The sequence below is a fragment of the Perissodus microlepis genome, chromosome 13, assembly GCF_051167445.1.
Source record: "Perissodus microlepis isolate ML-2025 ecotype Zambia chromosome 13, ASM5116744v1, whole genome shotgun sequence".
NCBI classification, from domain to species: Eukaryota; Metazoa; Chordata; class Actinopteri; order Cichliformes; family Cichlidae; genus Perissodus; species Perissodus microlepis.
Genome location: NC_140473.1, coordinates 9,499,658 through 9,523,478, shown reverse-complemented (window position 1 = coordinate 9,523,478; position 23,821 = coordinate 9,499,658). Strand labels below are relative to the sequence as shown.

Here is a 23,821-nt window from a genome sequence, read left to right as displayed (position 1 = left end):
ATTGCTACTACCAGAAATCTCGGGAGTCATTTTTGACAAGAATATGTTCTTTGTCTCATACGTAACAGTCTCGACGACTGTGCAGCATTGTCAACAAAACTGAACATCCTGTCACAAGACAGTGAAAAAAATAGTTGGTGCATTGTTACTTCCTAATTGAACTTTTATATTTTCATGTTTTTAGGATGTCTGCATGCCTCTCTCTCTGAAAAGCCTTTAATTCACCTTCCCATAAAAAAAAACAACAAAACACAGTACTGAGAGCAACCAGGACAAAAAGAACACATTTTCTCATAAAAGCTTCCCTTCATAAGCTCCCTTTAAATCGAGAAACGGTATTAAAACTCTTCTCAGTGCATCCAAAGCTGCATCGTATTTTTAAGGCCTCGCATTTTCACATTATTCCAATAGAGTACACAACTGTCAGAGTGCAGACTTGTGGTTCAGAGAGTTTCCAAAAATAAAACTGGAGGCAGAACCTTTAGCCATCATGTTCCTCTACTGTGGAACCAGCCCACCTCGTCTATATTTTAAAGATTAGGCCCCTTTCCATTTTAACAAATCTTACAACACATGAATTTAACCTTATTATTGTTCGTAAGGCTCCTTGTTTCTCAGTGATCATATTTTGTCGTTTTTCTTTCCTCTCAACTCACCTTGGCAGACACTAAAATGCTGAGGTTTCTGAAAGGCAGCTTTTCCTTTCCCTACAGTCGCAAAGTACTTTAGCTTGATGTTTAAAGTGACTCCAAAAGGAGGGAAAAATATATGGGTTGTAGGTTAAACCTTTAAGCATACTTTGCACTTCGTATATGCAGTAAAGCGGCTGAGTCATTTCCTTTCTCTTACATTTGCTTGCCTGTGTGGTAAATGAGTGTATAATATTAAATCAACATTTTATTTACTGCATTGCAGATAGATGGACACCTACCTGTTAAAGTCTCAAAGTGATTTTATACAGAAGGCGTGGCGGCTGAAGAGACATAAATTTGGGGGGTAAATAACTGGAACAACTGAACCTGAACATTCCAAAGCCATGTCACTCTCTCATAGTGAGGCCCCGGTATCCAGGCAACCACATTCTATAAGCCTACTAATAGCCAATCAGAGGCCAGATTGTAATTATTCACATGTCCAACAGGAATCTAGCACATGGCTTGCTGTAACAACTAAAGCATGCGCATAAAAAAAAGCAGCACAACCTACCTCATAACTGATACACGCATTAACAGGAAAAGATTTACTATATAGATAAGAAAACAGGCAATTCTGCGGAGGAAGTGCTCAGAGAACAGATAATACAATGTAAATGGTGCAAGTCAGATTCAGGAGACTGCTGCTTTGAATAAGGTGTAGTGACATCTGATAAACTAAAAAAAAAGAAGAAGTACCTACTGTTATCTCAAGTCAAAGTAAATCATCCGGACCATCACAGAAACCGCATTAATGCAGATGAACAACAGCAACATGCTAAAACAACCAGGAATCCCTTTGAGGGTCTGAGGGTTGTATGTGGAGACCTGTGATGAATAAGGCAGCGGCTGAAAGCAGTACATAAGTGACCAACAAAAGGGTCGATCACAGTATCAGTATTTGCAATTAAATGTAAAAGTACTGTTAACTCGGCTGTGTATTTTGTCTCCTCTCACATTCCACTCACCTCACTGCTCGCTCAGTGATAGATGTTTAGAAAAAAATCACAGCGAGAACACAGACTCATGCATGACCTGGTTTCTGCCGCAAACTCGCATCTCAAAGCAGCACAGAGTTTCCTGTAATTATGTCATTTTCATATACAGGTCTGGAGGTCAACTATGTAAGGAAGTGTGGACGTCAGCCTCTTGTTTACTCATGTGACTTGTAATGCTAGCAGATATAGCCGCACATCCGGTATACCAGTCCTAATTTCATGCATAATATGATCTTTTCAAATATCGCTATATCGGTGAAGAGACAACGCTCAACACGGTTTTCCCCAGAGATTATACATATTACATTATATGCATTTTAGAGCATATTGGGAGGGGAACTGTATAATCTCTGCACCCTCTTTATAACAAAAAAAACTATATTAGATTGACAAATAATAATTCACGATTATTTTATTAACAGGTGTTTTATATGACAATGGATTAACAATTAACACCACAATCATTTAAAAAGTAAGCCAAAATGTGGCAATACAGTGAACTGACACATTTACTATATGTAAAAATTGGACACAGCTTCCAGGTCTGAACAAGTACAGCCAATGACAAGTGCCTTGCACAAAGACTTTCAGTTGTAGGAAAATGATTGCTTTGCTCTTCGACCTCAATAAACACTTTGTGAATGACTTTATGAGGTCAGTCGCTAGTTTCAGGTCACAGTGACAGCAAGATGCAGTTCAATTAGTAACTTATGTTCCTCACTACAATCAGAATGGAAGATAAAGCAGGGAATGCAGTGTCCCTTGATTTCACTGTCAGACCCGCCATTTATTCCTGACTGTTTGAAAAAGTAGTGAAAATGCTCTGTTTGAGGCTTCAACCCAGGACTTCACTATGCAACAGGTTATGGTATGGTGGATAGGACCATCTTTTATATACAGTCTATGTTGAAAACTGCCTCTAGAGCCCTTTTCAAATGTATATTTTTTTTAAAGATAGCCCAAGAGTAGATTATTTTTTTATTTAATCATTTAAAGAAAAAACCCTCTATGTTTATTTAGTTTTTATTATGACAGTAAAACGCTTTTTATTCTGCACAATCCTGACAGATAAACAACTTACTGTGAAAATATATAAAAGGCCTGCTTCTGTAAAAAGACTAAAAAAACACTGCGATACAAATACAGGTCATACTGCCCCAGCACTGGTGTCATGTCATTGTCTCCTCAAAGAAACATGAAAGTGATCCACTTTACAGTTGCTGCCTTCTATTATGGAAACTTGGAACCTGACTAGAAGGCATGTTCCCCAACTGCTTATCTAAGGACAAATACGTCAAACTCTTGAAGCACATTGCAGTTAAATGCATATTGCCAAGAGGATCTACTTACACTTGCATGCACAACTTTAGGCTTTACTGAAACATCTGGAAGGAAAAAAGATCCAGTTAAATGAATAAAAAATGCCTTGTGATGGCAAAGGTCATAGAAGAACGGCTAGACTGGGTCGAACTGACAGAATGAGTAACTCAAATAACCACCCATTACATCACACATCTGTTACATCACACTGAACACGCAACACGTCAGCCTTAAAGCAGATGAGCTCCAGCAGCAGATTCAAGGAGGGGGTGTAATGGTGTGGGAGGCAGTTTCATGTCACAACCTTTTGTCCCCTTTAATACCAGCTGAGCTTCATTTAAATGTCATGACCTACCTGAATATATTTTGACCATGCCCTTCACTCTGTGACCAGTGTACCCATCTCCTGATGTTGATGTCATATTGGGCTGGGCCATATCATACTATTCACGGTAATACCGGTATAATGGGCAACGATAAGAAAACGAAATATCGCGATAGAATATGGGTAAAACGCACATGCGCAGTGCCTTTGTTTTCATACGCACATGGCGGAAAAAGCATGGCGACGACACAGAATGAGAAGGACGAAAGCGGATCGTTGAATGAAACGGATGAACCAGAATGGTTTGTAAAAATGCTGCAACTTCAGTGATGTGGAACTGGTTTAGCTTTCGTCCGTCAGATACACAACAAAGCACTATTTTTGGTAGAGCATGCTAACGGGCCGTCGTTATTACCATGTTTTTTGGAAAATACGGCACACTTAAAATCAATCCTTTGATTTTTCTGAAAATCGACAGTGCCCCTTATAATCCCGTGTGCCTTATGTATGAATTCTGGTTGTGTTTACTGACCTTTATGTCGTACACGGCGTTAGAAAATCAGTCAAATGTTTTAGTACGACTTTGCTAAGCTACGAACCCGCACCGCTTGATGGATTGTCGGAGCATTACGGCTATTGTAGGCAGGAGCCTCGCGGAGTGATACGTACTGTGCTTCAACATAATATTACCGTATTGTGTGTGTATAACCTCTTTTTAAGTTTTGTGGATATTATACATGGTTATGCTGAGGATATGTCAGCCAATTTCCACTGGAAATGCCTTTTGGTTAAACTGTCAGCAAGGAATTTGCATTTGCACTGTTAAATTTTTATATAACTTTAATGCACATAAAAAACAGCTGCTTGTTTAAGTGAAAATACATTGATGTTTTTTTGTTTGCACTAATAAAGTTGTGGAGTCGAAAAGTAATTTGTCTAGTGTCAATTATATCGTCAGTTATATCGTTATCACAAATTTTCAAATGTATATCGTGATAAATATTTTTGGTCATATCGCCCTGCTCTAATGTCATATATGTTATATAATCTCAGACTGGTTTCTTGTAAGTAACACTGAATTCCCTGTACCCAAATGGCCTCTACAGTCAGCAATTGAACAGAGCAGCTTTGATATGTGGTGGATGAGGAGGATCAAACCATGAAAGAGCTCTCCGCAAATCTGCAGTAAGTACATGACGTTATCTTGTTGATATGCACAAAAATCTCAAGACAACATTTCTAAGACCTTCAATGAATTAGGCAATTGTAAAGGTGAAAGGCAGTTCAACTTACTAGCAGAACATCTAAAAATAAAGTTAGGATAATACTGACTTCCTGTGGATATATTTTAAGTACTGTATGACACAAAGTTCAATTAATTTGACCACTATATGAAAATTCCTGTAATAAAACAACAACAACAACAAAGAAACGTGGAAGGTAGTATGGGGTGTTTTTCCTTCTCTGCATTTTAATGGGAAATATGAAAAAGGGAGAGTGGCCACACAGCATTTACCTACACGTAACCACTATCATGAACTCTGTACGGGTGTGGTGTATGGAATAAAGCAGGGTGGAGGGTGACAACAGTGCCACACACACACACACACACACACACACACACCACAACTGCACTGACTGGTCAAATGCTTGTGGCAGGAAGTCAGAAGTTATGAAGACCTGACACACAAACACATGACAGATGACTTTGTTTTGATGATTATTTTACAAATAATTTCAAATAGAGCCCGACCAATACAGGAGTCATTGAAATTAAAACAAAAAATATCATGTAAAATAACTCAAAACGATGGGGTTGCTTTCTTAAAATCAACCTTCCAGTATTGCTCAAACTCGTTAAAGATCTGCGGCAGACCAATAACGGCCGGGTATCGGTAGGGCTCTAATTTCAAATCACTCTTGAATCAAATGGTGATAACAAGAAGGTCCTCCACACATCACTACCATACCTTGGCATTCCAATCTCTATTAAGGTAATATATGCATGTGACACACCGTCCATCGCCGTTAGGGTTATCCACATGGCGCACATATCCTGTCCCGTTTCCGGGGTAACATGCCACCATTGCCTGAAGAGAGGAACATGAAAAAAACCCTGATTAGTAAAAACAGATATGCAGTGACAACAGCAGAAATGTAGGCATTCAGTCTCTACAGCTCATGTGTCAAACAAAAGCTGTACTGCAAGGACAAGAAAGAAGGGAGAAACGGGAGCAAAGGAGCTCGAACTGCATTTGCTGGCTCGTGATGTGGAAGTAGCAGAAAGCCTCGCTGCAGTCTGACTGTAGCACTGCCTCACCTGCACCAGGACTGACACAAGGCACAAGCTGCCTAAAACACAGCTGCCTCGTTATAAACTTTAAACTGGCAAGGAAAATAAACCGGAGATATCATGCTGCAACTTCCCCTCATCTCTTCCTGCTCTACTAAGACTTGCACGATCTGCTTGGGTGTTGGCAGTGAACCTCCACGAGCTCTTGTAAACTTCTCGGTGTAAACATCGAGGGAGCACGCCCGCTCCTTCGAATGCCCTTCAGGAATAAGACGCACACAAGCGGTGATTTGCACACCACCCCGAGGACTGTGATACAGAAAAATGTGTTGTTTTCTTTAACAGTAGAGATTTCTCAGACATCTCAGAGCTTTTGCACTGGAAATTACAGCTGACACTTGAACACCAAACAGCGTGTGTTTTCTTTTCAGATGAGTGGTGAACGTGCACACAGGGTGGAATAAGCCCTCATGCTAAGCAGTGTCTAAGCAGCGATATGACAGACAAAGGCAAGTTCATCCACATTCTTTCAAGAACTTGCATCAACATAAACCATAGCAACATTATTATAAACACTCAGTGTAGACTAAACTTCTTCCTCAGGGTTTCTACCCTATAAAATATTATAGAGCATCTATGCTAGCACATTTAGAAGTTAAAGCTACCCTTTCAACAAAGAAAAGACTGAAGGTGCTGGGATTCAAAATGAACATCCGGGAGTTGAACAGGTACATTTACTTCTGTACATGCACAAATTTTATGATTATTTCACTGCACCACAGAAAAATTGTAAATCTTTGCGTGTAAAGCCTTTTAATGCCATAGTGAGAGCATTAAAATAAAATGACATCAGACCCACGTCGGCATCTTCTTACTCTACATGTCTGATCACAGTTACTTGCGTCAGTCCACATTGTGTTCACATGTTTTGTGTGATGCAGGTTACCGCTGGAATGCACATTATCAGGGCCTTTAAAGCTGAAAAACAACAAAAATCTGACATAAAGATGGGGGAGGTAGCTCTGGCTGCATGAATTTTATCCTTTTTTTTTTTAAATATAAATGGGGTGGGTTTAACAAGAACAGTTGCTGGGTTGGGGGATGGGGGGTACGAACTGACAAAGCGCTTCCTGTAAGTAAGTCGCAATCCAGTAAGCTTTCTTTCTTTGTGTGAGTCTGTGTGTGGCAGAGAAAGAGGTAGAGGGGCACAGACAGAGAAAGCATAGAGGTGGGGCTGGAGAAGAAGACAAGAGTGAACTGAGTGAACTTTGACTCTTGGCCTCCCTCCAGAGGCAGCAGTATTTTAATGGTTGTGCTACGTGCAGATCGTGAGGAGGGCTGGCTGATCCTCGGCAATGTCACCCCTCCCACCCTCAACTGCTGGGCTTGCGCTGCAAGGCTGGAGATGGGTAAACAGCGGCTGCTAGGAAAAGCATGTTTGTGTGGAATGAGATGTGTGTGTGTGTGTGTGAGGGTAGGGGAAGCGTGTGTGTGTTTGTGCGTCTGCTGAGCTGAGGTGCAAGAGCCTAGGCGCTCTGCAAAACTCCTGACGCGGCATTTTAGCTTTCAATTCCCTCAAATAGACAGCTGTAGAAACGTTCTAATGCTTCATCAGATCCAGGAAAGCTTGACATCAGCACATGCTATATAACAAATGCAAGAGCGGTTTGTGATTATTCTTGTTACAAAAAAAAACCATGACATGCATAACAGCTAAACCTATATGGATTGCTGGTCTATACAAAAACAAAAATCCTCAGAGAATAAGATGTTTTAGCTAAAACATTTACAAAAATGCAAAATACAGACAGCCTCGGAGTGTAAGAATCTGTATTAAAATAATAATAACAACTATATAAATAATAATAATAATAATAATAATAATAATAATAATTATAGTTGGGAAGGAAAAAAATTCATATTTTCCACAATAAAAAACATGTCCTACTAAACTCAGGTAGCCCACAATTCCATTCCCTTTGTCTAACAGAGTTACTGCTGATATAGTGGGGACAGGAGTAAATGTTTTCAAATGAAAGCTATTTTTAACACACTTGTTTCCTCACTCTCTTCACCCCTAACCTCTATACCTATTTGAGCTTCCTTTCCTTTAGCCACTTATTCTTCCGCATTCCTCCGCGGCCCTCATTAGGAGGCTGACCTTACTCTTGGTGTTGTTTGTTTACATTCCACAGGCATGGCTTCTGAAGCCGATGGGCATTCACAGCCAGAGAGCGAGAGGAGGTCACAGAAGAAAGCTCAGAGGCTGTCGCTGAGGCCACAGGAAAGGAAGGCTTCATTTCACAGATGGATATTAAAAGAGCATGAAAATAATTGACATTACAAACACGCACAACCTGCAACTAGTACCAAACCATGCACTTCCTTGATTAAAAAAAACAAAACAAAAAACAGCAGTCAGTTAAATAAATGGGTCTTTGATAATGGCCGAGGACATAAACAAATAAAGCCTGGTACCCAAACACTGCTGCTGCAGCACATGCTTTCAAATGTTGCATAATAAAAGCTAATAATTGAAGGGTTACTTATCTGGTACTTTTAGACTGGAAACTAACATTATGAATTTTTCCAGACAGGGAAGTTTATAGTTTGGCTAACAGTGCAGTTTTACAGGGCTTCTGAATGTGCACGGAGATTAGCATTAATTAAGCATTACAGCATTGAACAGCATTTAAACAAAGAATTGGGTTATCATTTTTTTTTCTTTTCTTTTACATAAAAGTCTGATCAAATAAAATACAAATACTCTTATCTAAGAGAACACAAGCACTTTACATCTTAAGGAACATGCACATCTTTTACTTTAAATTTACATCTGCAAGTGACCAGTGAAGTTGACAAAAAAATAACACTCTGCTGTAGAGCGATGAGAGCATTAAGACAAATTTAACAGTGAACAACAGAGACTACTGTTTTACTGCAAATCAATGTAGTGCATAAATAACAGAGTTTTAGAGGTGTGGTAAATCTCTCCATCTGCTCCAACACTGACAGAAAGTAGATGATATTAGATGTGGAAGTAAAGAGATGAAGAGATAAGAGACAATTTGGGATTATATGAGTGATTCTCAAATTGAGGGGAGGGCTCCAAGGTGAGATATAAATGACCAGGTAGGAAAAAATGTAGTGAATAAGTATGAAAATATGATTTGAGTGAGGGAAATAAACATGTTTTGTGTTGTGCTGACCTTTGAATAAATTAAATTTCTTGACTTAAAAAGACTTAAAAACAAAAACCCCAGCAACAACAACTTTGTGGTGTGAGTAGGTAGGTTGTAATAAATTGTATGACAGCTTACTTAAAACGAGAATATGCTAGTACTTTCATCACCAGACTGAAATGATTCAGGACACGTTCCAAAAAGCCCACAGCTTCGTGGAAAGTTCAGAGTGTTTCAGTGTGTAAACTTTCACCCTGCTATTCCTCACTTCTGATCCCTGAACATCCTTTCAGCTGTTCTCTCAGTTTGCTCTCGACAAACAGTCCCATTATTTATTTTCCACGACAACTCTCTGCTTTTCAGGTATATATATATATATATATATATATATATATATATATATATATATATATATATATATATATATATGTATCGAACAATACAAAATTTTTAATTTATTTTATCAACTTTTCTTCTGACGATGCTGTCTGTGTTGAGAGCTCAGTGAATCTGCGTTCGACTACTCCGCTTAGGCTGCACTGTCGAGCGCAGATCCACTGAGCGCAGCACAAGCTAGCAAGACAGAAGCGAAGCTCGTTGCAACATGGCAAATTGAACCTCCCCCAGCCTCATTCAGATCTGGCCTTTGGAACTATTTTGGTCTTCATGTGAAGTATGACACTGAAGGTAAGCGCGTCATGGACTAAAGTAAAACAGTATGTTGGATGTGCCACGCAATCAGTGTTGGGAAGGTTACTTTTAAAATGTATTCCATTACAGAATACAGAATACATGCCCCAAAATGTATTCTGTAACGTATTCCGTTACGTTACACAATGACAGTAACGTATTCTGAATACTTTGGAATACTTAATATATTATCATGCTTTTTACAATAATAATAATAATAATAATAATAATAATAATAATAAATTTTATTTATGAGCGCCTTTCAAGTCACCCAAGGACACTTTACAATAGGATAAAACAACAACAACGTGAATGTACTATTGCTGTGTGATTTATTACTATTACTGAAGGTCCGCGACTCCGAACTGTAGTAAAGGGACCTCTGACTAATACGGCGGGGTCCCTGTCGGCTCGTAGCTGAAAAATAGCTTTACTTTGTTGTGTGGGTCAACTTTTCTTGCGAGAGACAGAGAGAGGCGTTGAAAGACTGCTCCAACGGAACTTATTGTTTTCGGAGGAAAACACGAACACAGTGTACAGTCGAGTCTTAATAGCTTACTTACAGCTGGGCTCGTCAGGCTCTCTTCTTGGCTACAGTGGTTATTATTATATTTACATGCTTCCAGCTCCCGTTTTTGACAACTCGTACCTTTCCACTCCCCTTTTTCTCCCTCCTCGCGCTCACAGACCCATAACGTGTATGGCAGTCCATTCTCCCTGCAACACGGACTACACTGCCCATGATGCTACATTCTTTAGAGCTATGCTTGTAGCATTCTGCCTGTTAGCTTAGCACAACAACAACAACAACGAAAAGGCGCTCTCTCACCCAGGAAACACACAGTCGCAGAGAGAGAGAGAGCGTCGCCCTGTAACCATGGCAACCGCCTGGAACAACAGAACGTAGCTGTCAAACAAAACCCAAACAGTCCTGACCCGCGACAAAATGAAACAGGAAAGTACTGCAGTGTAATCCATTTATTTCAACAAAGTAACTGTATTCTGAATACCACCTTTTTAAACGGTAACTGTAACGGAATACAGTTACTCATATTTTGTATTTTAAATACGTAACGGCGGTACATGTATTCCGTTACTCCCCAACACTGCACGCAATGCTCAATTACATGGGTGGGAACTAGTGTGTTAGCGCAGTTAGCTCGTTAACGTGTTGGCCGTCCAGCCCCATGCACGGGGCGATCAGGGGTAGCTCGTTAACGGAGATTTGCCGTGTTGTGGCGTTAAGGTCATTTCAACGAGATTAACCTGAAAGCACTAGTGGGAACACAACGAATATGACTGCACATTTACGCCGACATCATCCTAGTGCAAAGACAAGTGGAAGCAGACAAAAACAACATGCATGCATGCTACAAACTTTACCCGAGTCATTTAGACAGCCGTTAGCACATGATTCTCCTTATGGGGACCTGATATGTTTAATATGCTGCTGAGAGTGTACCCCAGAAGAAGCGTATAGTATAGCTTTTATTTTGGAAAGAGCCATTTCTCTGTAATAAACTCTCTTTTCCAAAGATGAGTGATTCCTCAATCAGATACAGGGCTCGCAATATCGCTAGCCCGACGTCCCGGGGCTAGCGATTTTTCCAGTCGGGCTACCAAAATCTATCTCTGCCCTGCCCGTCAGGCTATTGTAGGAAGGAAAAATATATGTCAATGCTTTTGCATTCTTTCGGAAATGTAGCTGGGTAATTATGTCATTGGCATCGGTGAGCCACTGTCAATATGTGACATATTTAAATCGCGTTTGAATTTGCGCTTGTTTTTTTGCTTCCATCGTCTTATCAATCGTTAGCTTACTACGCAAACATGACAAGTGAAATCTCCCGCAGCAAGCTTAAACATGTGAGAGGTTGATCACGCAGAGAATCGCTGAGCGTTATGTGAGTGCGTGTGTAAAAGCAGCAGGATATATATTTTAGTTCTGCTGGGCCAAATAAGACAGGTCAGGGTGAAGAAGTGACAGCCAAAGAAAAGCTTACCACAAAACGGAAAAGTTATGACAAATCAGACTATAAGGCAAAAAGAAAGTGCAGCTTTATGGTTTCATGGACAAAATAATTTCTGTGGCTGCGATATGATGAGCTATATAACCAGGGGTGCACATAAGTGGTCCGCAGGTGCGCATTCGCTGTCAAAATAAAAAACACGCACAAGGGTTAGGGTTAAATTTAAAAACTGTACTTTTGAGTTAAAATATATATTTATAATTTTAATAAATGACAAATTAAAAAGGCATGAACATTTTTTTTTGTATTGAAAAAATATCGAACCGTGACACCAAAGTATCGAACCGAACCGTGAATTTTGTGTATCGTTGCACCCCTAATATATATATATATTAACGTTTCAGTGGGAAATGAGAGAATAAACCCAAGTTGTTTTTTGTAGCTCAAACATTAACTAAGCTATGGTGCCTTAAACATTGTCGGGTAAAAGAAATGCTAATGCAAACATTTAAAGGGCTCCTATATAGAAAGAAGGAAATAACTAAGAAATTCAGCAGAATGGCATACATTTACCAGAACATGTCCTCAAACTAAAAACTGATTACAGCTTTAAACATAAAGGACAGTTGCTTAAAACAGACCTGTGAAACAAATGCATCTACACATGACATTAGGGAACTTTCACCCTGTGTCGACACATAACTCAGGATGTGAGCCTTGAACTGGGGTGGAGAAAAATGGAAAAGCTGCAAGGAGTCCGCTCACTTCACATAAGAGATGCTTATCCAAACATGAGTACAAACAGTTGGGATGGAGACCTTGTAGCACAGAGGAGTGTGGGAACCACGGCAGTTTGGGTTTTGGCCCAGGATAGCTCACTGCTTTATCTGTCCGAGAGAGGTGCTGCCTCAGAGGAAATCCTTGTTTAAAGTAATGGCCCAGTTTACTCTTTTCTTCTTTATGGCAGGCTGTGAACAATTGAGGGACGTATGCAGCAGCAACACTACCCTTTAACCTCCACATGTTGCGGTCGAAACACAAACGCACTCTCTGGTACTGTTACGCAAATATTCTGAGAGGAATTGTTTAAACTTGAAAGCGCTGTATATCTCAGCACACTCTCCCGCTGGCGAACTAAAGATAAATGCATATGCTGATCTCTGTGAGCTGCTTTAAGTTTCACCCAGAGTAAACTCAGGTCTGGGATCCAGTGACAGACCAAAACTGCCCTGCAGTCAGTCAGTCTGTGTCTATTCATATTAGTGGAATTAACTGAGTTATAAAACCAATAGGGGGGGGGAAAGGATAACTTTTCTTTATTACTATTCATTTTTGCTATAAAGCTCTCGCTTTTTCTTGTGTCATAAATCGAGCCCACCCTTTTCCTTTAAATCTCAAGCTCGCTCACTGTTTAGTGCAGCTCCAGCCACGAGGACTAAAAGAGAGCCTTTGGTCAACAAGATTTATCTACAGAAAGTAAAACTGTCAGCTTCAGCGCCTTGTTGTTCACCCATGGTTGCTGTGAGTGTCTCCTAAAGGGCCCAGTGTGCCCACCATGTTGATCGCTTCGTGCACCACTGTTAACGGCTTTTAAAGCCACGTCTATTTATGCTTGCCGTTAAGGCGCAGACAGCCGCTGCTGTCTTCTCCTGAACGAAAGGCATTTTCACTCAGACAATACTATCACATCAGAGCTGATATAATAAAACATGTGCAATCAGTGACCCTCTAATCTTCTGTACCGAAATATCCTTAAAATGGTGATTAAAAACTGACATGATTGAACACTTGAGTCTTCAACCCAGCTGTGGCAGCAAAACGCGACAGGTTACAAAAATCGAGAGGTGCACGACCGGCTTATTAAGGAAATCCCCCAGAAAAAAGATTTAATCTCAATAACTTGATGTTTAAGTTAATAAATAATTATATTAAATAATCACAATTGCAATATTGACTAAAATCATTATGATTTTTCACAGAGTTCAAGAGCCTCAACTCATATTCAATGAAAACCAACTAGGGCTGTGCGATATGACCAAAATCTCATATCCCGATATTAAGACATCTATCGTCCGATAACGATATAAATCACAAAAATGTAACATTTTCTATAAATTCTGTGAATCTCGGGCAGCTCGACTTGCGTTAAGTGTTTCCAGCTGGGCGTCGTGTACCTGGACTCGAGTGTTTTTACCGATGCCTGAAATGATACATTTTTAGACATAAGTTGTAACAGCCGCCGTTTTCTTTGTGAGTATTTATTACACGGCGTGCTGCGGGGAAAAGCCTGTTCTAACGTTTGAGTCTAAGGTTTATTTTTTAGCACCTGACGGCTCTTTTTTTGCTTCTCATCCGTAAATACTCTGCATCTTTCACGTGATTCAGTTTATTTTGAAAAGTCTCAACAGGATCTTGAGCTTTATTGTGAAAGGTTTACGTGGAACAAGCGGACACGCGGTGGTTTTACCGTTGTTGTTGCTAACGACAACGCATAAAAACAAACGCTTGTCTGTCTGTAGTGTGGTTATATAAAATATAAGAGAAAGAGAGAACTTTAACTAATTAATATAGCCACTACAGTGACCATCAAAACGATGAAAAAATATTGCCGTAAACAGTTTATTTTGCGACACCACAAAACAAACGATTGCGTAAAATGAAACGATAGACGTTTTTATATCGTCATCCGATATATATCGTTATATCGAACAGCCCAAAAACCAACAGAGCAGATATTTGTATCTGACCTCTGATGGCTCCATCCACTCCATCAACTGTGTGAGAGCCATGTGAACTCATTCTGAAACTGGGTGATGCAGCATGTTGATATGTTACAGTTGAACATGTCAAGATATGAGTTAAGAAATTGGCTTTCTAAGTAAAAGACAAAGTGAAATCTATATCTATATTAAACATGACTTAAATAACAGCCGAAGCCTTCATTTACTGTTGCAAAGAGGCAATTATAATTATTAAAGTATCTAATTTGCAAAAATATGTTCATCCATCCACTGTGGGTCACCACAGTGGATGGATGTTCATGTTTAATATGGCACTGACATTATGCCAGATGCCCTTCCTGAACACAACCATCCTGTTTATCCGGGCTTGGAATACATTAGCTTGTGATCCCCTGAGACTGTCTTTTTCTATTTAAAAGAAAAAAATTCTAATTATGCTTTAATTTGTTTTTTTAAAACCACCATTACTATCACTCTCCACCCACCATAAATCCTTCCTGTCTTCAAGCCCACGGTTGCAAGTAGTAAAAAACAAAGAGCTCTTTCTCAGGGCTCCACCTGGATCATGGCCAGGTGTTGCTCTTAGACAGCTGTGATAGGAAACAGAAGGATGGATGTGCGCTTAAAGCTTTAATAAAATGTATATTTTAACAGCTTCATTTTAACCGATGAGCACTTATTCAAGAAAACAACACTGTAACAAATGCTGGATTAAATTAGATGCATTCATCCCTCTCTCTGGTATGTCACACTGATTTAGAAATCACTCTACACGGCTTAGACCACATTATGGTTTTAATTAAAAGAATGGTATCATGAGCATTTGAAGAAATCCACAGATGGATTACAGGCTTTGAGAGGGGATACGTGACCATGATGGGTGAGCCTGAGCGCTGAATAATTCCTAGACTATTTCTGGTCAACAGTGAGATGGTTAAACAATAAGCAGGATAAAACCAGGCATGAAATGTGCTGCACTTAAGTCAAGCTGGTACTGTAGGCGGACGGAATGAGCAGCTCGTGGAGCCTATAGCATAACGTATAGCTGTCCCCAGCGCTCAGAGGACCACTGTCACATGACTTCCTCTTGTCTACTCGCTCTGTAGAGCTTTAAGATTTAGGTCAACGGTCAACTTCCTTCTGAAAGCCCATGTCCACACGTTGCTCTGTGACAGAACAAATGACAAAAGCAAATAACTGCCAACAACGTCAAAACACTGTTGTCAAACTCTGTTGATAGGGAAGAGGTCTGTCCAGTTCTGTCCTGTTTAAGTTGAACAGCTTTGAAATGAATGAATTGACAAGATGATTTCATAGCATGAGGAAAAGATTTTGAAAAAACAACGGAAAATCACAATACCTCATACCGTATTACATGCTCACAGTCTACGTCAGTAACAGTTTTTCAATTAAACTTCCTTAAAGTCGTCCTTTGTTGACAATTTACAAATGTATTCTTGATGAATCAATTAGTGCCCAAAGACATTATAAAAAGCAAGAACAACATCTTTAAATGTTTATCTTTAATCTAACAGTCCATTACCAAACTTCAATACATTTACAGACAACTAAGACTAACAAAACCTGCAAATGCACACAATTAAATTATATCTATGGGATGTCTCTGGTTTGTATTCCTTGCTGAAACAACTTAAAATTATCGCATACACAAGCAGGGCTCGCAAAATCGCTAGCCCGACGTCCCGGAGCTAGCGATATCTCCGGTCAGGTGACCAAAATCTATCTCAGCCCCGCCCGTCGGGTTATCATATAGCCTGACGGGCGGGGCTGAGATAGATTTTGGAAATGAATGAATTGACAAGATGATTTCATAGCATGAGGATAACCCGTCGGGTTATCATATAGCCTGACGGGCGGGGCTGAGATAGATTTTGGTCACCCGACCGGAGATATCGCTAGCTCCAGGACATCGGTCTAGCGATTTTGCGAGCCCTGACAAGGAAGCACTAAAAGAAAGAAAGCCCAGAAAACTGTTTGTTTGTTGTTGTCTCTAGGTCTTGCCTACAGTTATGTTACAGGGGGATGTTTTTTTCCACAGCTGACCCGTTGTTTTTCACAATAAAGAGTCATGTTTGAGACAGTAATGCAACTGGAATCCAGATATGTGCAGCCTTGCAGCGCCCTGACTATGACATGAAAAAAAAAAGGACCAAAAAAAACAAACAAATCAGGAGCAATATCTCCCTTGTGTGTATTGGGCTGCATTATATTTGAAAACTTGAGCTGCTGTGGGACCTCATTACAGTATGTACAGTGTTTAAATTCAGTACTGAGTCATATTTCAGCATGCTTAACACGGCTATCATGTTTCATGTGAACGGCATAACTTTAATAATGTCAACTTTGAAAAGTAGCAGTAAGGGTGTTTATAATGGAGCCTTAGCTTAGCTGGCTATTCTTTTATCATGTAAGACAGACTAACAGTAGCGTGAAATAAGTCAGTAACAGGACAATTATGTTGCTGCTACAAGCTTCTTTAGGTTTCCGGATAATGTTTAAATGGTATCAGAGAGCATTCAACATGCTGGATCTGCAAAGAAACAAACATGTCCCGCTGCCTGCAACTGCCTGCAACTTCCCACAGTGTTATCAAGTGAACGGGGGAAATGGAAACAATGGCATTTAATAACTATTTGGGCAAAATCTTTTTCCTCTGTCTCTCTCAATGCGAATTGTGCTTACATTGTGTCATATCCCTTTGAGCCATTGATACTTGCAGCCTTTCCATTTGTGCAAGTCATGCTGATATTTGCTGGTCACAGTCCAGCCGTGTGTTTGCCAAGGCAACTAGGGCAGTAGGCGAGGAAGTCAAGTTCTCAGTAGAGTGTGAGTGAGCGGCCAGCTGCATGGATCAACAGCACAACCTGAAATAATGTGCTTTCTCCAAAACATTTAGGCCTACTAAGAAACAGCGAAGGGTGAGAGAGGAGGGGGGACCGACTGGACAGGAGAAGCAACCTAAAAATAACAGCATACGGCAACTAGAGCTGTGCCAGCACATAAAAACAAGTACCTGGAGCGAGTAAAGGCCACAGACTTCAATCGAATGTGGGCTGTTTCACCACTAGATCCTTTAAATGTCAAGGGCTGTTATAACAGAACATGATGTAACAAATGTAGATCAGGGACAACTCTTAGTGTATCATTTTTAAGCGCTAATTCCAGTTCTGGTATAGTCTGTTATTTCCCTCTAAAAAGATGTGACAAATACATCTCAAGGTCAAAGACCAAAGAAGTCCTCAAAACTGCTTAAAGCTTGTCAGAAGGTTGGAGCTTTGTTTTTATATGCAAAAGAGTAAAAAGATAAAAATAAGTTTACAGATCAGGATATCAAATAATGAAATTATTGTAAAACTCAAAGAGCTATGAAAGGCTTTTTTCTGACATTTAATTGTTAAATTTTATTTATTTTGCCATGTATAAGTCAAACTTATCTCAAAATTTAAACTTAGTAACTCAAACTTTTTAGATGATAAACTGAAATTTCAAGTTACTAAGATGAAATGTATAAATATAATCTGAATTTTAAACTTTATTTATTTTTCTGTTTTAAATGTTTAACTGGATGGAAAAATTATTTAATTTAAGTGGCATAAAGAAAAAGATCCAATTAGAGCAGGGCAATATGGCCAAAAATATTTATCACGATATATATTTGAAAATTTGCGATAACGATATAGTTAATGCGAGACAAAATACAACTCCACAACTTTACTAGTGCAACAAAACCCATCCATTTATTTTCACTTAAACAAGCAGCTGTTTTTTTATGTGCATTAAAGCTATATAAAAGTTTAACAGTGCAAATGCAAATTCCCTGCTGAAAGTTTAACCAAAGGCATTTCCAGTAGAAATGGGCTGACATATCCTGAGCATAACCATGTATAATATCCACTAAAGTTAAAAAGAGGTGCTTTGCAACATTAAACTGCAGTGTGCCAAATAAAAAAGTCAAATACGTATTTTTCGGACCATAAGGTGCACGGGATTATAAGGCACATTAAGCGAAACAAAGCAGTCAGATAAATCAAACTTTATTCAACTCATTCTTCTTGCTTCCTCCACTTCTGTACCATTCATTCAATAATGCTGTATTCTATCACAGCTGCTCTATTCCCATGTTGTTGCAGTATATTAATGACTACCCAGATAGCAAAGAGACATTGAACAGATGTTGATTTTCCATCTGAACCATCAGAATCGTCAGGATTGAAATGTCAACACAAAACCAATGTTGAAACAACATTGAAATACTGATGAAACCTGACACTGACATTGAAATAACATTGATTCACTGTTGTTCTGTCATCGTTGATTGTTGATCTATTTATAGTTGAAAAACCAACGATTTATGGTTGAGCGGGAAATTAAAGCTGCTACCACTTGGACTATTCCATAGCACCCCTCTCACAGTGGTACATCCTCCAGGTAACCATTGTCTTGTACAGTAGAGCGGGACATTAGATTTACTCTCAGCGGAATTGACCGGAGAAGGCATCAGTTCATGCACTGCACTGGCCTGCCACGATTAGTATAAGGTAAGAATGAATGACTTTTGTTCTATTCGTTATTTCCACGGTTGCATTTGAATAACAGTAAAAAAAAACAAAACAAACTTGTTAATGTAAAGTTTCGGACAAAATGTGGGAGCCCGAAATTGTGTCTACTTTCATCTTACAATCCGGCAACAAATAAATTGCACTGCGAACAAAGTCTATCAACAAAGAAAACATTTTCGTTTCATACTTTTCCGTTATATTCCCTTACAAAGCTAGCTTTAACGCTTCGAGGGTTCCTTTGTTCTTGCCGTCGCCTCGGCGCTTGACCCATACTTTCGCTCTGTAGTTGCTTTTTAGCATAGTACTACAAAAAATTGTAAATCTGTGATATATGATTGATAAACGTAAAGGTAACTGTATAAATGTGTTCAATGACTTTGTTACTTTTAATGATTGGAGAGCACCCGCTTCGATTCGCACTCAATTCAAACTTTACGCTGCACGCTCACCTACCTTGCGTTTGCACCTTTTGTCCACACGTAAACTGCGTTCTCGTTAACTGAAAACTGAGATTTTTAAAGACGCCTGCCAGGGTGGATATTTTCGAAAACTCCGTTTTAGCATTTACGTGTGGACGAGGAAGACGGAGAAAACGCAGCGCCAAAGGTGTGCGCCTATTTTGACGCCACACTGTGCGCCAAGTTTTTGTCTCGGTGCCATGAATTCCTACAATGGCAGACTTAGACAAAATACTGTTAATTTTATTATCTTCAGTGTTTAAATGCTTACATATACACACGCAGTTGTATGTAAAAAAAAAAAAAAAAAAAAAAAGTTTGTTTTATCGGGTTTGCTTGTAATTGTTGCCTATATACATTTTAAGCTATTATTTATTATTTAGTTCTATCAATAGATCAAGTTTTGTAGTGACTATGAAATATATTGTAATTATCTGTTTCCTGTTTATCCTAGACAGGGCAAAAAAGGACTCCAAATTAAAAAAAAGATAAAAATGAAAGACTGGTGCATTGTGCAGTTCAGCACTGGTGGTACAGAAATAGTCCCTAGTTCATGGATAAATGGGGAGAAATTGTCATGGCCTCCATATCCTCCGTGAGACACATTCAGGATCCACGCCGCAGTAAAGAGGAGAGTTCATCCTGGTGCAACATGGCTCACCTATGCACCAGTCCGACTTCTAATAAGCCATGGTGGGTATCATCTGGATTGGTGTTGTATAAATGTAACAATAACAAGTTTTTCGTGTCCTAATTTATGTCTGGCCATACATTGTGTTTGTACTTCCAGACACATTTCACGAAGCAGAACGCAGTCTCCAGAAATATCTAAGTGAACACTGTGATACGTCTGACCTTCAGTCCGAAGCTGAAACTCAGACCAGTCATAAAAGAAAGCACAAGTAAAACTTTTTTATTTCACAAACATATCTGTGATTGCTAAGAATTTATGATCTTGTCTTTTATACATATCTGTGGTGCTTGCATACTGCAATATCACCACATAATATAGTCCAAAAAGTGGAAGCTTGTAAACTTTTTATAAATGCAAAGCCGTGTACACTTGTGCACTTCAAAAATTCCTTGTATACTGTACCTTCTTGCACATCTCCGTTTCCTGTGTGTGTTGTTATAAATCAAACTGTAACTTTAGGAAAAAATATTCCAAAAGCACATTTGTAATTACTTATGACCGTTTTCAACTTTTTTTCTTTAGACCAAATCCCCTGTACACATATAGTGACTCAGAGGATGAGCAGCCCACAAAAAAACGGTTTCCCCAGGCCCCTCGAGTGAAAATACCAGGTAATAAAATACTGTCTAGTGTTTTTGTACATATCTGTGTGTGACACAAGGAAACTTTTGACAAGTTGTCTGTATTCTTAAATACTTAAAAAAAAATTATCTTTTTCTGTCAGACCTGACGAGAGCTGTTAACGAACTCTGTGAGGAGGTCAGAGCCATCCGCAATACCGGCTGCAATGAATCGGTAGATGCTGGGGTACTGCCTCTGGATTTGCCCTTGCACAACATTGAGGAGCTAAACAATGCAGAGGCAGCTCTTCAATCACAAGAGGCAAATAAGGCAATGGTAAGTATATAAAGGTTATGTACACTTTGTAACTATAAAGTGTAATAGCTGTCAGATGTGATTTAAATACATAACAACGGCCTGTTGATTAAACACACAAGCACTTGCATACACATTTAAGACATGAGACACGCTAATTCCATCTCTTAAAATGTGTCTATAGGTGAGACGCTTTGCCTTGATTGGAGGGACCACACTGGAGGTGCGAGTCCGCCGTGTAATGGCTTATGCCATTACAAACGAGCTGGCCTCGGTACTAAACTGGGCAGGGGAAAAAACCAAGGACCAGACAAAGCAAAAAATGGCATTTAAAGATACAGCGCTCTGCAAATGCATATTTGGTAAGTTTTACCATTGTTTTGCTATATTACTTTGTCTTTCTTAATAACAAGACTTTCATGTCCGGTTAATCTGGAGATGGAGTCTTTGGTCTTTGGCTTGTTTAGTCCTCGGGTTGTAGTTTGTACAGCCCGAGGACCCCATGTTTATTTTGTTTTAAAGGATACACGGCACACCATGCTAAGACTTATCACTTTTTCCGCTCATAGCTCTTTGGGAATCAAATGCGGCAGTTTGCAGATTTACGCCTGGTGACTTTCATGTTTATCAGCCTAGGAGTTTACATACTTTCTCCCCGCTGAAGACAGTTAACAAGAGCTTATTCATGTGCTCTAATTCACTTTTTTTGTTTGTGTGTGTGTATTTTTGTCCTAGATGGCCTGACGTAGCAGTTAGGGGCAAACTCTATGTCCGAGTTTGTCTTTGCACAAGCAGTGCAGAAATGGCTCCGATACGCCCCAGATCGTTTGGGTGGTGCAGGACGCACATCATGCACCCCCCATCCCAGAGTAAAAAATTACAAACTTCTGTGAAACATATAAATGTAAATAGGAAACTGTCTTTTAATAAAGTATTTAGCAAACGAAACATGCCTATTGAACTTTTTTTGTTTATTTTTTTTCTCTGTTACATCACATGCAATTTTTTCTTATTTTAGGATATTAATATTGACATGACACATTGTGAGACATTTGTTTGTTTGTTTTTTATAAAGGGTGTCCAATTTGAGGAATAAGTACAATTATGTGTTTAGGTGGTTTAAGTATTGATGGAAACATGCAGTAGTTTAGTATTGGTTAAAATACCTATAAAGGTAAATCCAGTCATGATTTAACTGTTGTTTTAATAAAAAGCAACTGTGCGAAAGGTGGAAAATCAACACCATAGCTCAACAGTGTTTCAATATCAGAATCTGACATTGTTTCAATGTCAACAGTATTAGAAAATATAACGTTGAATCAATGTCATGTTTCAACATTGATTCAACATCAAAACCTGACGTTGTTTCAACATTAAAAAAGGGTGCAAGAGTGACGTTAGGTCAACGTCACACTTCAACGTTGATTCAATGACATCGCCTGATATTGACTCAACATTGTTTCAATGTTTCCTTGCTATCTGGGTAACCTCATATTGTGGGTGGATTATCTCAGTTGTTCTCCTGACTGAAGTTTGGTCCGTTTACAGCATCCTGCCATGAGATTGCATTTGTCTCTAACCATCAGGAACCTTCATGTTACCTTTTATCGAGTGGAAAAAAGTTAGCGTTCATCCTCCAGCTTCACTGTTTATGTTATGCTAACATAGCTGTGTCGCTAGCGATCACGTAGCACATCATTATACACCAGCTAGCCCAACTTCATTAACCCTACAAACGTCACTGCTGTTTGGTTTTCTGTCTTCATTTATGTTGGAGGTGATAGCAGAGCTGTACGTTTTAATCTGTTCAGAAATCTCTCAGTCAGAACATGCTTAGGTAACTAGCGAGCTAACTTCCGCTAACTTCTAACTCCGTTAAATGTAATAAATTCTGTTTTCATGGGTGCCTGGATGTTAAACTTAATTGTTACACCTGGTAAAGCATCAATGCTGTTCGTTTTATTAAAGATGAAAGAATTTAGACAGTTTTTAACTCTCAGTGTTGACTTTGGGACCTGTAGCGGACGGAGTTTTGGACCCAGATCACTCCCAGATTTACGAGCACCTTAGTCCGACAAATACGGCAATAACGACGGCCCGCTTGCATGTTCTACAAAAAAAAAGTGCTTTGGTGGGTATCTGACGGACAAACACCAAACCAGTTCCACATCACTGAAGTGGCACCATTTTTACAAACCAATTCTGGTTCATCCGTTTCACTCAACAATCCGCTTTCCCCCTTCTCATTCTCAGTTGCCGCCATGCTTTTTCGGCCATGTGCGTATGAAAACAAAGGCACTGCGCATGCGCGTTTTACCCATATTCTATCGCAATTTTATTTTCTTATCGTTGCCTTACATTGTACCAGTATTACCGTGAACGGTGTAATATGGCTCAACCACAGATGCAATAACTGTTAATAAAACCTTAAATCTTTTGTAACCATTTTTTTTCTCCAATGTACCAGATTTTAATAGCACTTCTGTAAGAAATCTGACCTTTTTAAAGGCCATAATGTTTACTTATTATTAAACTATTCTAAAAATGTGCTGATTCCAATATATGGTGTTTGTTAACTCTGCAGTAAAATCATGTTTAATCTACACACGATTTGGACAAAAAAATACAAAAAAAAAAAAAAAAACCCTACATTTTCCCAAATGACCAGAAAGTTTATGTTATATCATATTTATATTTTAGTAAAAAAAATACCTACTGGTTTAGTGCGCAATGCTTTGAACCAGTTTCAAAGTGTTAGTGATTTATCTGGAGAAAGTAAAGCTGTGAGCTTAAGCTCTTCGTTATTCACTTTACGGCTGCTGTGCAGGTCTCCTAAAGTGTACGAGCCCACTGCCGGCACAACCTCCACCAGCAGCAGCAAGCTTCCTGTGGTGTAGGTAGAAAACCCTAACCCTTGTGAAAAAGACTTTGTGATCAAAAATACCTGTCAGTTTAGCCATAAACCTAGGCCACGTATCCCACTCACCTCTTATTCACTGATT

At 39.3% G+C, this 23,821-nt stretch overlaps 1 protein-coding gene across 1 annotated transcript in view; it reads right to left on the bottom strand.

Moving 5' to 3' along the window:
• egln1a (egl-9 family hypoxia-inducible factor 1a) overlaps window positions 1-23,821 on the bottom strand; it is a 32,539-nt gene that overhangs the window by 5,705 nt on the left and 3,013 nt on the right. The window contains exon 2 of the mRNA XM_084948210.1: window positions 5,306-5,425. Within this exon, the coding sequence (XP_084804336.1) occupies window positions 5,306-5,425 (120 nt within the window). The remainder of the gene's footprint in view (window positions 1-5,305; window positions 5,426-23,821) is intronic.